This window comes from Cyprinodon tularosa, unplaced genomic scaffold, assembly GCF_016077235.1.
Source record: "Cyprinodon tularosa strain WSP-4 unplaced genomic scaffold, ASM1607723v1 ctg330, whole genome shotgun sequence".
In the NCBI taxonomy this organism is placed as follows: domain Eukaryota; kingdom Metazoa; phylum Chordata; class Actinopteri; order Cyprinodontiformes; family Cyprinodontidae; genus Cyprinodon; species Cyprinodon tularosa.
Window position 1 is genome coordinate 666733 of NW_024039042.1, and position 19243 is coordinate 685975.

At 38.2% G+C, this 19243-nt stretch overlaps 1 protein-coding gene across 2 annotated transcripts in view; it reads left to right on the top strand.

Moving 5' to 3' along the window:
- The window catches only part of celsr3 (cadherin, EGF LAG seven-pass G-type receptor 3), a 153726-nt gene that overhangs the window by 86621 nt on the left and 47862 nt on the right, over positions 1–19243 (top strand). For both annotated transcript variants that reach the window (XM_038293860.1, XM_038293861.1), the window contains one exon: positions 17870–18011. In XM_038293860.1, the coding sequence (XP_038149788.1) occupies positions 17870–18011 (142 nt within the window). The remainder of the gene's footprint in view (positions 1–17869; positions 18012–19243) is intronic.

Consider the following 19243-nt stretch of genomic DNA (forward strand, 5'->3'; position numbering starts at 1 on the left):
ATTTGAAAGTCATAATGAATTAAAGCCTAAGATTTTGAGCAGTAAAAGTTATTTTATAATGCATTTCAGTTTTCAAACATTTTCTAATGCTTTGTTAAAAAAAAGTGACATGCTCTGTGATGATTTTTAAAAGATCAGATTTTTAAAAGAAATGTAAGAAAGAAAAGAAATGTGTGTGTTAGATACCAGAATGGCAAAGAATAATAAAGTTTAAAACTAGTGTTGCACCGATGCCATTTTTTGGCCCTGATACCAACATCTGATACCTGGCTGTGCAGTATTGGACGATACCAATACCATCTGTTTGAAATTGATGTGTGTGTGTGTGTGTGTATATGAAGAACTGCATACTACTTGGATGTAAAATAAATGCCATCACGGCTTTGTCAAGCTGCTGCCTACCTTTGTGAAGCAGGAAAAAGACTAATACAAAGTGAATCCAGTAGAACTTTTTTTTTCCTACCTGGAATGGGTGACAATAGTTGAATAAACTTTTGGCTTTCAAATGGCCCAATTTGTTCGTACTCACCAATACCGATACAACCATTTTAGTGCTGGATCGGGGCCCTGCCCGATACTGGTATCGGTATCGGTGCAACACTATTTAAAACAAATATTGTTTACCCACAGGACACTTCTTCTGATCAGGTGGTGATTTGTGCCGAAACTTTGAAACTTTAAAAGTTATCTTCTCTATTCTACATGCAAACTGTTAAGTAGTTTTTACTTGATTAGAGGTCAAATATGCTGAAACTTAAGACACATTCAGTACAACTCTAGTTAAGGCTGCCACAGTTGCATCTAACTTTGGTTAAATTTAAAACAAAGTAAGCAATAAAGAGAAGTTGATCAAAAGAAATGAACAGATCAAAGTAAAAGAGGATGGTGTGGAAGAGAAATGGCTGTGCTCTGAATGAAGGATATAGAGTTTAATTGTGGTAGAGCCTCAGGTTGAGAGCATAAGGAGGAAGCAGGCTAGTGGCATCCTCTACTAGCCTGCGAGCAAATGCTAACACCCTGACTCATTAACATGAAGCACATGCAGATGTTTTCACACCTAGATAGATTACAGACGCACAGACACACACATACACTGATCTGCAAACATTGTGCATGCACCTTCTTACAGTAAACTAGCTCACAAAAATACCTTTCTCATTATCATTGTGTTTCATCAGCACAATAAGCATTAAATTTTAAAAATGTTATACAATGAATGCTGCTTAGAGACAAATCAAACTTTAATAAATGTAGATGGAGGGGGTAGAGGTGCTCTGTGAATAATTCCCTTTCATTTGCGTCTGTGTGGTTTTAGCCTCATGCTGAGACAAGCTTAATAAGTCTCACACAGATGACAGTTATTCAGATTTGAGCGATACAGCCTCCTACGTAGAAAACAGATGCCTTCTGTTTAGCATACACACTGAGACTAGGCTCCGCATGAGGAAAGCACAAAGATGTGAGCTTTCTCAAATCCTCGCTCTGTGTGTATCTGAAAGTGTACTCACGCTGGTGTTTGCTTACCTTGTAGGACAGCTTCAGACAGTTGCTGTTGGCTATTTCTCTGCTGTAGGAAATTTGGGCCTAAAATGATAAATTACAGCCATGTTTTCACTGAGTCGACTTCACACAGTTGCTCAATTACATTGTCAACAGTGAGTCTGTAGAGAAAGGAGTCATTGAGAAATAGTGGGACTGTTTGTTATGATATTGGTGATCGACAACAACAAGTACTCCATATACATTATACACCTAGACACAGACAGACAGGCAGACAGGCAGACAGACGAAAATCTTTTTGGGGAAAGATCTAAAAAGCTGTTTTGTGGTACTATGTACAGCTGCAGTATGCTTACCTTCGTCCCTCTGGGAGAAAAGGGGACATGCAGAGGAATGATTTATGAGTTTTAAGCATCATTTTCTGTGTTCTCAACCTTCAGGAGGTTCTGGAGATCTTTAAACTGCTGAATCCAGGATAAATATGTTGCCTGTGAGAAATGACTCCATTCCTCAGGATGTCATTTATTGACCAGAATTGATATAATGGTTTTACATTCACTGCTTGGCAATTGTTATTCAGTTATCTCAATTATGCTTTTATAAAACTTGAGCCATTGTTAAAACATAGCAGTCATGTTACTAAAGAACACATTTAAATAGGAATGTTTTGTATTTCTTCTCCAATTGGTGAATGAGTAACATGGGTAACATGAGGAATTTGATTAATTCCTAATATATAATATAATAATTCAGTTATATATATATATATATATATATATATATATATATATATATATATATATATATATATATATATATATATATATATATATATATATATATATATATATATATACTTAGGTTTAACCTAAGAATTAAAATGTTGCTTTAAAGTGTTCAAATTTAAAGCATTATGCAGTCAATGTACAAAAAGAGGATATTTATTTGCTTAAACTATGTTTTTTTTAATTAATTTAATATGCAATATAACCATGTGACAATATAACCATGTTTTATCCCCTCTAGATATCAGAAAGCTTTGGACAGGTCAAACTTGAGGTGAATTATTTATAGTATAGTATAGATTATTTAGTAATCATCTATTATACATTTTAGATTTAAAATATTAATTTACATATTTTTCAAGTTTTAAATACCGGTATGTAGAAGGGCCCATTTATCAGATTTTATTTTATAAAACCCATTTAATGTATAAACTTATAACATGAGTTGGATATGTTGCTCTGCTTCTTATTCACATTTGAAGATCCAGGCAAAGAGTTGGCTATGAGCGGTGACATCAGTCAGGCTGTACTTCCATGGTGACCAGATACGTAATCATGCCGCATCAAACATGCTGTTGGAAACACATGAGAAGAAAGGCTGGTTCAGTGAGCAGACAGCCTATTGATCTATCATGATTATAGTCTTGTGGAGAAGTCAAGCTGCTGTTGTGGTACAACAAAGTCAGATGAGAAACAACGAGTCACACTTTAAAACCCAGTGGGCATAACTTCAGACACAAATATATGGTCCTTGACTCTGGAAGTCAGAAACAAACTTACTTCAGCTTCAATTAAATGCATACATCTTTGTTCTTCTAGACTCAAGCCTTTCGCTATGTCTCTCCATATTGGGTATGGCTGTGACAAGGCCAGCGTCATTAACAGCATTTGAAGACAGTCAAGGCCTCTGCTTTTTTTCCTCCTCATTTGGTTTCCATGGTGAACATGACTGAGCTTGATGGAGAAGGATTGGATGCAAACATGGGCTCAATGTAAAGGATTGAAAAACAAAAAATCAGTTACACTATGATTATAAAGGTGCTTCTTTATGCCTGAATTTGTGTTAATAATTATGGAATAATGAAAATCAACAACTACAAACTGAAAAATTAAATACCTCAACTTTCTCTTTGTTGAACTCGCAAGACACAAGAACTAAAATTACTAGGTGAAATGTATACAGACTGTAATGAGCTTTTATAAAATTTTATATTTTTTAAACTTATTTACATTAAAAAATTCAGAAAGCACTTAATACATGTAGGAGATTCTTAGCGAATAAATGTCTTTGAAAGGCTTTGTGGGTCTGCAGCTGCAGTCCAAGGCCAAAGGCTTATTGGATACAGTCTATTGCATTTTCTATAGACAAATACACAAAAGCCCACCTCACACATCTTTGTCAGCTCTTGAGAGACAGGAGAGAAGCTAGGCAAGCTGCAAACACACCAGTGAGTGCCTCTTCAATCCATCAAACAATCCCTCAGTTCATTGCTGTGGAATTAAAAATGGAGCCTGGAAGCTGAAATTGTTTGCTTAAGGTTGGAGGAAAGAGAGATTTTTATTGATTAAAATGAAGCTTTATGGGAGAATGTGAACTGTTTTTGTATTTTGGTATCACATTCTGGACTTTCATCCAATATATATTCATATATATATATTGGTATGGATTTAACACACGGTCCAAATGTGCAGGTTTATTTTATTTTATTTTTTCCTTTTTTTCTGATGGAAATTATATTTTGGGATGGTCAAACAAAGAGCTGCCCAGGGCTTAAACAATCAAGGTCACTGCTTAGAGCTTTGAAACAATCAGGGGTCTTCCATTCATGATTGAATTACTAACATGGACCTTAGTTAGAACATGTTGAAATATGTTTATTGGAAATAAGAGGTAGATAAAGTTGGATTTTTTCTTTTCCAGTATAAGTGGAAATATTTTATAGCAGTAAAGATTTAAATTTAAGATGTAAAGGAAGTTTACTTTCTAAAAGTGCAAGGAAAAATCTGCCGATAAAATTCTGTTTATGTGCTTCTTAGTTTAACTGTGATAACTTGTTGAATTAATGTTTTTTTTAATTATTTTTAGCTTCTTGAAATGTCACCTGGAATTTGTATCAAATGTTTTAAACAGAACTCGACAATCCCCAGATTTGAGTCAGGTCTTAAAAAGTGATTTGTTCTTTTTTGCATTACTGCTAATTTGTAGACACCCCTATGTTTTCCTACCCGAATCTGTAATACTTGAAGCTCTATCTTGACATGGAATAAGATTTAAAAAAAATCTGCTAGAATTTCCAAGAATTAATACCAAAGGAACCACGATGCATATGCTTGTTCATAATATAATTAATTGACTACATTAAGTTCACTGTTGCTTCTAGTCATTTCATTTCGAAGATAAAGATGAGCCAGATCAGCAATACACCAACACCTGCAGCCTGAGGGAAATGATAAGACCCAAGTCTGATAGGACCAGTGGAGCAGATAGAGTTGTTCCTGTTGAAGCCTAAAAAAAGAAAAAAGTAATACTGCAGGAGAGGCTGAGAAATGTTTTTTCACGGCTCTTGAGCCTCAATGGGATGATTAAAGTGTGCCCTCCTGAGCTGTCCATGGTGCTGACTGAACCAGCCATCACAAAGCCTGCTCCACGAATGGACAACATTTACAGGTGCTGGTCATAAAATTAGAATATCATGAAAAAGTAGATTGATTTCAGTAATTCCATTTAAAAAGTGAAACTTGTATATTATATTCATACATTACATACAAACTCATATATTTCAGATGTTTATTTTGTTTAATTTTGATGATTACAAATGACAACAAATGAAAATCTCAAATTCATCATATCAGAAAATTAGAATATTACTGAAGACCAATAAAAACAAAGGATTTATAGAAATGTTGGCCAACTGAAAAGTATGAACATGAAAAGTATGAGCATGTACAGCACTCAGTATTTAGTTGGGCCTCCTTTGGCCTGTATTACTGCAGCAATGCGGCGTGGCATGGAGTCGATCAGTCTGTGGCACTGCTCAGGTGTTATGATAGCCCAGGTTGCTCTAATAGTGGCTTTTAGCTCTTCTGAATTGTTGGGTCTGGTGTATTGCATCTTCTTCTTCACAATACCCCATAGATTTTCTATGGGGTTAAGGTCAGGAGAGTTTGCTGGCCAATTAAGAACAGGGATACCATGGTCCTTCAACCAGGTACTGGTAGCTTTGGCACTGTGTGCAGGTGCCAAGTCCTGTTGGAAAATGAAATCTGCATCTCCAAAAAGTTGGTCAGCTGCAGGAAGCATGAAGTGCTCTAAAACTTCCTGGTATGTGGCTGCGTTGACCCTGGACCTCAGAAAACACAATGGACCAACACCAGCAGATGACATGGCACCCCAAACCATCACTGACTGTGGAAACTTTACACTGGACTTCAAGCAACGTGGATGAAGTGCCTCTCTTCTTTTCCTCCAGACTCTGGGACCTTGATTTCCAAAGGAAATGCAAAATTTACTTTCATCAGAGAACATGACTTTGGACCACTCACCAGCAGTCCAGTCCTGTTTCTCTTTAGCCCAGGCAAGACGCTTCTGACGCTGTCTGTGGTTCAAGAGTGGCTTGACACAAGGAATGCGACAGCAGAAACCCATGTCTTTCATACGTCTGTGTGTGGTGGTTCTTGAAGCACTCACTCCAGATGCAGTCCACTCTTTGTGAATCTCCCCCACTTTTTTGAATGGGTTTTGTTTCACAATCCTCTCCAGGGTGTGGTTATCTCTCTTGCTTGTACACTTTTTTCGACCACATCTTTTCCTTCCCTTCGCCTCTCTATTAATGTGCTTGGACACTGAGCTCTGTGAACAGCCAGCCTCTTTAGCGATGACCTTTTGTGTCTTGCCCTCCTTGTGGAAGGTGTCGATGGTCGTCTTTTGGACAACTGTCAAGTCAGCAGTCTTCCCCATGATTGTGTAGCCTATAGAACTAGACTGAAAGACCATTTAAAGGCTTTTGCAGGTGGTTTGAGTTAATTAGCTGATTAGAGTGTGGCACCAGGGGCCATCAATTTTGAACCTTTTCACAATATTCTAATTTTCTGATATGATGAATTTGAGATTTTCATTTGTTGTCATTTGTAATCATCAAAATTAAACAAAATAAACATCTGAAATATATGAGTTTGTATGTAATGTATGAATATAATATACAAGTTTCACTTTTTAAATGGAATTACTGAAATCAATCTACTTTTTCATGATATTCTAATTTTATGACCAGCACCTGTAGAATTGAGCAGGGCTGAGGGCCTTCTTTTAATATATTAATGGCAAACCATGCAAATTAAAACAAGTAATGAATCCTTTTTTAATTGTATCTAATTTGAATACTCTTTTTGTGCTTTCTAAACTGATAAAGAAACTTAACTTATCCCTAATTTTAAAGGAGTGTTCTTAATGCATTGTTGTAAACCATAAAGAATTCTTTCTTTTAACTTATTATGTCTAAGTTGTTGGGCATCACAAATCAGCCCAGAACTTCCCCAAAATGAATCCTTCAATTCTTATATTTCTTGGTGATTTCTTTGATTCGTAGACTGTGAAACTGTAGCATGAAGAAGAATTAGATTTTGGGCCCACAACTTTGGGTCTGTCCTCATTAAATGTTAAAAAAAGATCTTCTAAATGTATATATGTATAAAGTTAGAGTAAGAATTTGGAGTAAAGCAGATATTATTTGGTGAAGGCTACACCATCAATCTGTATAAACTTTGTCTTTGCTCTATTTTATTTTTCATTAATGTTGTTACATTTCTATGTATCTTACGAAGAGCCACTTAATATGTGTGTCATCCTGAAATGATCATTGTGGTGCATTTCAACTGCTTTGGGTTGTAAATCTGTACAACTTGAACATTTACTACTAGTGCAAACATAGTAGTGGATTAGAATATAGTTAAAAGCTTGAAATATATATATATTTTTTAAGTTTTTCTATTCAAAAGTGTTTTCTTTCCTTTAAAGAATTAGTGTTTATTACTACAGTCCTGTTAAAAGACACCTACATATACCAATCAGTCAGCTGATGAGATACTGTAATGGTTTTTTTTTTAAATATCTTATGCACCAAACTGTGTCAATCCATTTTTCCTTACTCACAACAAGTTCCCCTGAATTTGAATTTATTTATTCCTTGTTCTGTTAAAATTACATGAGAGGAAAACATATTTTAAACATATTTTAAACATGTAATGATTTAAATGACATAGGATATATTCATCTTTCATGATTTGACATTAAATAAGAGTAAAAGTTACCTATTATCCATCAGTCATGTTCACCAAAACCAGGTGAGCATGAACCAAAACCTGTCCCTGTTAAAGAATTTAGGAAACCTTGGATCGTGATGCCTTTACTTTGTACATTGGTGTAGATATGTCTAAAGGAAATACATCAAACAGGCTCAGTTCCTGATATAATTAAAAAATAAAAGATGTGCGCCAGAAATGTGAGACTGGTAGACCTCCCTAAATCTGGTTTATCATCAGCTCTGAGATCAGCCACTCTTGGACACTGACTTTGTTTCCTGTAAGCCACTTTGCAACCAGTTTAGCTCTATGCTTTAGAACCAATGCAAGTAATTGCTTAATGTAAAGCATTTAGAGGCATGTAAGAAATTTCTAAACTGCATTTTTCATGCGACAGAATTTCCTCAAACTATGCATCAATCTTCTGGGTCTGATCATGTTATCTGGTATATCGCAAATACTTTACATCTTAATATGTTCTTACAACTGCTTGTTGTCCTACACCTTTCAAAACAAACGGAAATATGCAATAGTATGACTTCTATACCAAATAGAATCAGTATTAATACAAATGCCTTTTCCAAAACATAATTCAAATCCCTACTGTAAAATAAACATATTTTGATTAAGAGGAAATTATTCAAATTTCTATTTTGTTTGCTTTTTAGTCAATTTGCTTGTAATTTATTAGAAACCTTCACTGGCATCCTAAAATTTATTGTTTCTATAAATAACACTAGTCTAAAGACTAAATTGCCCAATTATGTTGTTTTCATATTAAAAGAAGCCCTTTGTGAGAAGCTGATTCCATTTGTTCTAAATACACCCCAAAGTGTTCATGGAGGACTCTGCTTTAGTCATTAGATTAAAGAGGGGGGTTTTGTGCTTGCCTCTATTACCATACGAGAGGCTGTGTGTGTTTGTGTGGAGTACCTGGGGATCACAGTGAAGTGAGTGATGGCTTCGTTCATCACACCACACAGGTGCAACCCTGAATGGAGCGCCGTTAGTGTGATGAACGCCACCGTGTTGCAGAAGTGTATTTAAGTGCCTTGGAGTGTTTTTGTGTAGAAGTCATTTTTTTTAGCTGCTGGAGATCTGGGGGCTCCTTCCATAGAGAGAAGTTTGTCTTGCTCAGACAAATTCATGTTTATGTTTTCTGGGTTATTGTTTTTCGTTTCTCCCTGGGTTTTTTCTCAAACTTAAAACTTTAGTTGGAAAACATTTATGAAACGGCCGGCCCGGGTTTGAATCCTACCTGTGGTCCTTTGCTGCATGTCTCTCCCCCTCTCTCATACCCCCTTTCCTGTCTGCCTACTGTCAAAAAAACGAGCCACTAGTGCCACAGAAACAAAAAAATAAAAAAAGATGGTAATTGTGCAGTATTATCTTTATTAGATTAAATTATTTTACTTCTGTAATTAACTTCAGTTTAATTATAACTTTCTGTATAATGCCTTATTGAAAAAATATCTTATCTATCTTATCTATCTATCTATCTATCTATCTATCTATCTATCTATCTATCTATCTATCTATCTATCTATCTATCTATCTATCTATCTATCTATCTATCTATCTATCTATCTATCTATCTATCTATCGTACCTTAACCTGATTGATGATTTAATCCATAAACATAATAAATCTCCTAAAATCCTAGAACTGTTGCAGTTCAGACAGCCATTGAGTTTAAAGTAATCCTAATTTAAAAAAAAAGTATAAACTCACTGAGAAAGGTTTGTTACTAATTTTAAATCTGTAAAGCTCTGATTTGCTGGGACCAGTTTTAGTTTATGAAGACGTCTTAATATGCAAACATGTTGTAAAATACCGGAACAAAAGATTTATTTGAACTTTCTGCAGGAGTACATTAATTATTTAAATTAAGAGCAGTCAGTGTCACAGTGTGTATAAAGAGATGCTGCTATAAAGTCAGTTTTAGACAAATTGTTTTTAGTTGGCATAATTAAGTTATAACATCACCCTGTTTTTCATTTTCTTGTTGTCATAGACATTTCCGAATTCATGCAAAATGCATGTTCCACATCCTGCAGAGGCTGAACACTTTAAAAAATCATATGAGAAAACTTTGCTTTAAGACGTCCTATCTACCTGCTATCTATTAAAACTAAGTTACAATAAAAGCAATTATTATTATTCTTAGTCTTTTAGCTATCAAAGTAACTAAGTATCCTGATTGTCATAATTTGTCATCTCCATGTGATTGTAAAGGATGTTGTTACAGGCATGATTCATCTTCGACAGCATCTCCTAACATATATAAACTGGCAACTTATTTTTGTTATCTGGACTTCATAAAAGTATTTCAGATGATATTATATGAACTCTATGTTGTTATACACCTTAGTTGTAGCACTATTTAAAGTGTAAAAGGACCAGATGGAAGAAAATCAGAAGACTAGAATTCGTCTACTGGAGCCGTTGTCAGTAATCAATAAACAACACAAAATAACTGCCTTCAATACCATGTATTAGACAAATTTAAAGTAAACAATACAAGACAACATACATAGAACCCAAAATAAATACAAAAAAATATATATACACAGTACTGTGGTAATCCTTTTGTTTGTGCACAACTGGTCTTAAATTCCCCGCTGATCAGTCCAGAGTCTGACCCGACACACATTCAGAAATCCATGGTTGGATTATCCAGATATTTAAGTTGAAGAATGTCCCAGCGCAAGTTGTTTCAGATGAAGAAGTGAATAATGGAGTGTATGCCTGAGTGGTGAGATGGAGGGGGGAAATGATACAGACCAGTCCACTGTGGAGTGATTCTTAAGGCTCTCCTGGCTCCAGCCAGTTTTCAGAAGCTCGCCATCTTTTTCCCTAAAAAGGGATCACCTGGCCAATTCCAATAAAAGATGAGAGTATGGCAGCTCCAAGGCTCCAAACTCACTGGATTTCTCGGATCTGTAGCTCCTTTGTCTCCAGCTCTCCCCCTCACATCTGACTGGGGAAAGCTGGAGCAAGCCTAAATAATTGCCTCAGGTGTGTCAATTGGCTGCATGCACTGTGTGACTGACTGTCACTCTAACCAATGGGGCAGTAAGGCGGGACTAAGGGCAGTTTTCACCCTGGGTTACACCCTCCCCCCTTTAAATCATGCACGTCCCGTGACATGTAAACATTAAACAATGTGAACATTGCTGGAAGTGGTGGGTGTCAAAACTAAAGCATCAGACAAACTGTGCAATAAAGTTTGAACAACTGAAATAAGCGGATTGCCTAAAGTAGTATATTGAAGCCGTTTAGGCGCCACTCTGTGACGTGTTGATCGTCTTAGAGAAATGTCATCAATTTGATTTATGCCATCAAGGTTTGGGGATCTGTTCAAAGAAATTTCAGAATCAGGAACAGGAACAGTTTCACCAACGGGGCTGCCTGGATCAGGTAAGTCTTCAGGATGAGGTGGAACTTGTTCTGCAGAAACATCAGGTTGCTCTTTGACACTAGATTCTGGTTCAATTGATTCCACTTCAACAACTGACTTCAAACTCTCAGAATCTGAAAGAATTTCAACAGGTTGTTTTTCCACTGTAGAAACTGTGGGGACAACAGAGTTTTCTTCATCATCAGGAGGTGATGACTGTCTGAGTGGTTTATCCATTTTAAATTCTAATGGAGGTGGAACTAGATAGAATGGAATCTCTTCTTGCTCACAGTTCTCACCTTCTGCAGAGTCCTCAGAAGATTCTTGACATTTCTTGGTGTGTTGACGTGTTTGGGGTTTTGTGACTGGAACTGTCTCAGTTGGTCTTTCAGCATCTGTCATGGGGAGAAAACCACATGGAAGAAGAAGGTCTCTGTGTAGAGTGCGTAGTGGGCCATCTTTGCACTCTGGTTTCACCGTATAAACTGGGAGATCCCCAGCACACTTCACCACTACAAATACATCTTGCTCCCATTTATCACAGAGTTTGTGTTTACCTCTGAGTCTCACATTCCGCACAAGTACTCGGTCTCCAACTTCCAGCTTGGATGGTAGAACTCGCTGATCAAACCGAGTCTTGTTTCTTTTAGCACTTCTGGCAGAGTTCTTTGATGCTATTTGATAACTCTCTTTCAACCGTGACTTCAGGTTCTGTACATACTGCGAATGTGATGGACATTTCTCTTCACAGATAGGAAGACCAAAAGCAAGATCAATCGGGAGTCGAGGACAGCGTCCAAACATAAGTTCATAAGGACTATATCCTGTCACTTCATTTCTGGTACAATTGTACGCATGAACGAGAGGTTTAACATATTCTTTCCATTTTGACTTCTGTTTTGGTTCAAGAGTTCCCAACATTGCTAAGAGTGTGCGGTTAAACCTTTCTACAGGGTTTCCTCTGGGATGGTATGGTGTTGTATGACACTTTTTAATTCCTGTCATAGCACACAGCTCTTTTATCAATTTGGACTCAAAATCAGATCCTTGATCTGTATGTAGTCTTTCTGGAATTCCAAAATAGATAATGAAATTGTCCAAAAGACATTTGGCAACCGTTCTTGCCTTTTGATTCGGTGTTGGAATAGCAATGGCAAACTTGGTGAAATGATCTGTCAACACGAGAATGTCTTTGGTATTGCTGGTATCAGGTTCAAGACTGAGAAAATCCATACAAATGAGCTCCAGTGGGCGTGAAGTCCGAATGTTAACTAGTGGAGCAGCTCTCTCTGTCAGAGTCTTTCGACGAACACAACGTCCACATGCTTTTATTTTCTGCTCCACATACATAGCCATTCTAGGCCAATAGAATCGAGCTCTAACAAGATCCAGGGTTCGCTCTATTCCCGGGTGGCCCATGTCATTGTGAAGACTATGAAGAACAGATTCACGGAGGTCTGCTGGAAGGACCAGTTGATATACATGTTGCTCATTTTCTTGCCGTTTCCTGTAAAGAATGCCATCAATCATCTCCAGTTTTGTAAATTCTCTAAGGAGAAGATGAAGTTCTGGAAGTTCACTCCTGACTGTTGGGGGAATTTTTTCACCTGACTCCAACTGATGGATAATTTCCCTGACAGTAGGATCAGCTCTCTGATGATCTTTTAGGTCAGAATGAGACATTGCAGGAACAACAGGAAGTCCATGTGCCTCTTCAGAGTAATCCACAGGAATGACATCTGCCCTGACAGAGAGTGATTCAACCAAAAGACTTTCAACTTGGGTCCGAACCAGACGACTTTGGCAGATTGCATCCATCACTTCAGATGACATCTCATTGTTGCTGTTGTCTAAAAGATGTTGTTGAGCAAACTGAGAGATGAGTTCCTGATCTTTATGTGCAACCTCATCTATGACAGGATTTTCACAGGGACGACGAGAGAGTGCATCAGCAACCTGGTTGTGTTTCCCTGCTCGATACTGCAACTTAAAGGAGAAAGTAGAAAGTGCAGCCAGCCAACGATGACTGGTAGCATCCAGCTTAGCTGAGGTTAGGATGTAAGTAAGTGGATTATTATCAGTAACAACTGTAAAATTTGCTCCATACAAATAATCTTGAAACTTTTCTGTTACACTCCACTTCAGTGCTAAGAATTCAAGTTTATGAGCTGGATAACGACTTTCGCTGGCTGACAACCCTCGACTAGCATAAGCTATTACCCTGAGCTTCCCCTCATGTTCCTGGTATAGGGCAGCACCCAGTCCAGTGGTGCTGGCATCTGTGTGAAGGATGTAAGGTAGTGCAGGATCAGCAAACCCCAGGACCGGTGCAGTAGTAAGTTTGTCGATCAGGGTATCAAAAGCCAGCTGACACTCAGAAGTCCACCTGGAACCAAAAGGTTGCTTTGGATCAAACTGTGGGCACTTAGAAGATTGTACTCTTGAGGGTTTATTAGTTGGGGGGTACCCACGGGTCAAATTGTTAAGAGGCTTGGCAATAGTGGCGTATCCTTTTATGAAACGTCTATAATAGCCAGTAAATCCCAGAAAAGATCTTAAAGATTTCAAATTAGTAGGAATTGGCCAGGATTTCACTGTGGAAATCTTTTCTGGGTCTGTCTCAACACCTTTTTCTGAAACTATATGACCCAAGTATCTGACAGAGGTTTGGAAAAATTTACATTTTTCCAAAGAAAGTTTTAATCCAAACTCTTTCAGACGATTTAGAACTCTCAGCAGACGGTTTTCATGTTCTTCAAGACTGTTTGAGAATATGATCAAGTCATCCAAAAAAACCAATACCTCTTTCAAATGCAGGTCACCCATACATTTCTCCATCAATCTTTGAAAGGTTGATGGTGCATTTGTAACCCCCTGAGGCATTCGGTTAAACTCCCAAAACCCAAGTGGAGTAACAAAAGCAGTCTTAGCTTTATCTGCTTCATTCATTTCAATCTGATAATAACCAGATTTCAGATCTAGCACTGAAAACCACTTTGATCCTCTGAGAGCTGTAAATGATTCTTCCAGGTTGGGCAAAGCATATGCATCTTTGACAGTTTGTAAATTAAGTTTACGGTAGTCAATGCACAGTCGAATGTCTCCATTTTTTTTCTTAACAACAACAATTGGAGATGAGAAAGGGGATTCAGATTCTCTGATAACACCAGCATCCAGAAGTTCACGTAAGTGTTTGCGAACAGCCTCTATATCTTGTGGGTGAATCGGTCTCGCACGATGTTTGAAAGGAGTATTATCATGAAGATTAATGTGATGTTTCACTTGCTTGGTACATCCAAAATCTAAATCATGATGAGCAAAAACTTCAGGTACAGCATTTAACTTTGTTATGATTCTTTCCTTCCATTCTGATGGTATTGGAGACTCACCAAAATTGATTTTCAAAGATGCTGTTGATGTTTTCTCAGCCATGTGGTTGGTCACATTATGCTCTGAGATGATACCTGCATAGGCTTCCAGTTCAGCAATGATACTTAAAGCTGGTATGGAAATGACTTGCTTTGTTTCATTGGAAACAGCAACTGGAACCTTATTGAGTGAGTCAGCTTGAAGTGCAACCAGACAGCTACTGACAACCAGGCCACCCGGCAGGCCTGAAACCGGGTGCCGAACAACAGCACACTGACTGGCTGTAGAAGAGAGCTTGGCACGACCCTCGACCACCATTGTGCAACCAGCTGGAATAAGTACAGGAGTTTTACTATGGAGAGTCACAACACCCAAATGATTGCCACAGTTCTGCTGATGCATTAACTGATGCAGAACTGTTTTAAACCCGTATGAGGTAGGTTGGAATGTGGGACAATCACTGGAACAAAACTTTTCATAGAGAATTTCAAGTGTATTCATCCCAATTAGTACTGAAGCTGGAAATCCGGGTCTCACATCAGGAACAACCAAAGCAAGGGTTTCAACTGTTAGTTCACTCCCAATAAAGTCTTTTGGAAAAGTTATTGGTATTTCAACATAACCCAAATATGGAACTTGTTGACCTGCAGCCCCTTCAACATGAAGTAGGTCATTTAATGAATGCACTGGATGATCTGAGAGATGCTCATTGAAGAAAGAAACTGGAATTGTAGTGACTTGAGAGCCGGTATCTAGAAGACATTGAGAGCTGTGGCCAGCAATATTGACTTCTGCTGTACATCTGGATCCGATTAATCCTTTTGGTAAGTTAATTTTGGTTTTTGTCTGCATCTTTGCACACTTAACAGACTCTCTCTCTGTAGGACAAAGTTGGTCCAGCTCAGTTCCTGTTCGTCCCTCAACAGGAACTGGAACTAGTTTAAATGTGCTGTAGGAGAGGGATTTTGTCCCTGTCTCTTCTGTTTGTCATAAAATATTTTCCACTTTGCACTGACCAACGCTGAATTGGGCTCATTATCACATCGAGGCTTGATATGGCCATCCTCCCCACAACGGAAACAAAACCCAGGTTTAGAGCTAGACATGCCGAATTTTACATCTTTAACAGTCTTTTTCACAATAGGCTTTGAAGTAACTCTTCCAGCAAAAGGTAGCTTAGTGCCCATTTGACCTGCTGTTAAAGCAGTGAGCTGCTGCTGTATTGCAGCCATCTGTTGTGAAAGCTGTTTAGTCATGTTATTTAGAGCAACACACAAGTTAGTTTCCTGATCAGTATGTGCAAACTGGACCTGAGACGCAACCTTCTGTTTAGTGGTTCCCAAATGATGCTTCATCCTCAAGGTCTTTGCTGCTTCCCTGTCCTCTTCAGTTCTCAGTAACAACAAAAGCTCAGCAAATGATGGTGGATTATTTTTTCTCTGTTTAAGTTGAAGTTCTGAGATTAAATTGTTGTCCCAGCACCCTCTGCAGAATTGGGTCAACAGTCGTGCATCCATGTCCTTCTCCAAATCACCTCCTCTCTTTACTGCACTCTGTAATACAACCTGCAGACGCTGCAAATAGGCAGACGGCTTTTCTCCACTGTCCTGATAGGTGTCCATGAATTTAACATACAACTCCTCTCCATCTTGAACAGTTCCATAAGCTGAATCAAGTTGTTCCAGGTATACTTTTGGTAATGTGTCAGGACTCAAATGTTTCACTATATCACAGGCAGGTGGAAGTAAACTGTCACGAATTATTCTGGTACATTGCAGCTGTGACATAGAGGGATCTTGAAGAACTAATTCAACACTTGAACGCCATGTGTCATAGTCTGTCTCATGACTTGGCCTGGGGACTTTTCCAGAGAATGCTCTCAGTCTATGGGATGTGTGCATATGCAGAGAGCTGTCCCCACTCCTAACAACATGCTCCACAACGTACCGTTGCACCTCAGGAGGATTAAGATCACCAGCGGAAATGGGTGTGGACCGCCTCTCCTGACTTGGCACTTCAGCTCTGTTGGAGACAGCAGAGCTGGATGGGAGAGGAACTGACTGTGAGAGGGATGACAGAGGAAAAGGGAGTTGAGTTGTGGCATGAGCTGATGGCTGCTGCCCTCCATCTTCATCTGCAAACTGTTCCTCTTTTGCCTTCTTTAGCACCACAGGACAGAACTCTGCAATAGACTGCTGTATCTGGGACATCACTTCTGTGAGGACTTGAGTGTAATTTTTTCCAGACAATTTGGCAATTTCTTGTAAATCATCCAAATACTTGTTTGTCTTTAAACCACCAACCTTTGAGGCATAAATCTCAGATAAACTTTCAATATGAAATTTATCACCCACACTTGATGTAAATGTATATGGTAATATTGGAGATAAGCGTGCTAAAGACAACCCAGAATCAAATTCAACAACCAACATTTGATCAAATTCTGATTCAGATGAATCAATGGTAAGTCTCTGCTTGATATCACCATACTGTTCAAGAAAAGCAATAAGTTCATCAGTGGGGTTCTCTGGGACTCCATCAATCAATACTGTGTTAGGGATTTTTAGACCAAGGGTTTCAAAAACCTCCATAATGGAAATTGAATTGGTGAGTAGGAACCTTATTTGTGCAACTTTGCTCAACTGTTTTCTATTGATTACTGATCAAAACAGCTCCTGGCTAGCTCGCCAATAATGTAGCACTATTTAAAGTGTAAAAGGACCAGATGGAAGAAAATCAGAAGACTAGAATTCGTCTACTGGAGCCGTTGTCAGTAATCAATAAACAACACAAAATAACTGCCTTCAATACCATGTATTAGACAAATTTAAAGTAAACAATACAAGACAACATACATAGAACCCAAAATAAATACAAAAAAATATATATACACAGTACTGTGGTAATCCTTTTGTTTGTGCACAACTGGTCTTAAATTCCCCGCTGATCAGTCCAGAGTCTGACCCGACACACATTCAGAAATCCATGGTTGGATTATCCAGATATTTAAGTTGAAGAATGTCCCAGCGCAAGTTGTTTCAGATGAAGAAGTGAATAATGGAGTGTATGCCTGAGTGGTGAGATGGAGGGGGGAAATGATACAGACCAGTCCACTGTGGAGTGATTCTTAAGGCTCTCCTGGCTCCAGCCAGTTTTCAGAAGCTCGCCATCTTTTTCCCTAAAAAGGGATCACCTGGCCAATTCCAATAAAAGATGAGAGTATGGCAGCTCCAAGGCTCCAAACTCACTGGATTTCTCGGATCTGTAGCTCCTTTGTCTCCAGCTCTCCCCCTCACATCTGACTGGGGAAAGCTGGAGCAAGCCTAAATAATTGCCTCAGGTGTGTCAATTGGCTGCATGCACTGTGTGACTGACTGTCACTCTAACCAATGGGGCAGTAAGGCGGGACTAAGGGCAGTTTTCACCCTGGGTTACATTTAGGGATTTGAAAATACCAGTTTTATTTGTGTATTGTTGTTTGTTTTGTTAAAGAAAAGTCTTCATTTGTATTTCCCAGGGTACTATGGGAAAAGCTGCACTGATGCCTGTCACCTGAGTCCATGTGAAAACGAGGCTCAGTGCCACCGCAAGCCCAGCTCTTCCCATGGATACATTTGTGACTGTGGAGACAATCACTATGGGCAGTACTGCCAGCACAGGTATACACACACCCACACACGGTCATGTCTTCATGACTTATGGGGACAATTCACTGACTTACATTAATTTTATATGGCCTAAACCAGGCCCTTACCCTAACTATTAACAACATATGCCTAACTCTAACCCCAACTCAAATAATAGAACTTTACCATATGGGAACCAGGACTTTAGTCCCCATAAGGAAATAGGTCCCCATGACGTAATTGTAAACAGATTGAAGTCCCCAGACTATTGTAAAAACAAGTCCAAACACACACACACCAACATGGTTAATTGATTCAGCAAGCAAACCTGAATTTAACTGCGAGGTGTGTGAAGCATCTGAAGTACTTTGAGGTCTAAACCATTTAAGCCCAGTCAGGGTTTGTGTGTCTTGTTAGCTCCTACTCTGACTCTGAACAAGTCAAAAGCTACTCTTGGTTTTTATGTGTGTTCCTACTTTCCCGCAATGGCAGTCACTTTGACCTGACACTGAGCACTTTGCTTCTCTGAGAAATCCATTCAGCTGATGCTTTTTCTTCTAATCTGGTCATTCTTTCAGTGTGTGTGTGTTTCAACTTTTCATCATAAAATTAATCAGAGTGTAAGTATTTTCCATAACGATGCACCTGGTTAGGCACTAATAAAGTGAACACTTTTAGTTTCTGCTGAAACATCTGTTCAGACTGAATATAGAAGGTTGATTGAATAATGATTCTAATTATCTCTAATATTTTCTGTGCGTCATGTCTTAAAATACATATATTTACATATTGCTGCATGCAAAGTTCCCTTGATTACATTAATCATACATTGTAAGAGGGAGGGATGTCAGAAACTGAAAAAAAACAGCTAGAAGATTTGCTGATGTAATTTTTTCAATACTTATGCAATTTCTCCTTTATTAGATAAAGTCTGGCTGAGGTGAAATGTCTTTTTGAGAAGGTTTTGTTGTTGTTTTTATTTCTGAAACTATCATGACAAATAACATAAAATGAGTTGACAGGTGAAACACGTTTCTGCCTGAGGGAAGCCTTGTATCAACATTTTTATTGTAAGGGAAGTTTTTTCTTCTTTTTTTCTGTTCTCCCATCAAAGACAATCATCAAACAAAGCATCTTGTCTTTTTTGGTTTGGTGAGAGTAAATACTTGCTTTCTTCCTAGATCAATCTCTCACTTTCCTATTTAAAAAAAAAACAAAACAAAACAGAAAGAACAGAAGAATTAGCTCTCCGATGTTTGAATGGA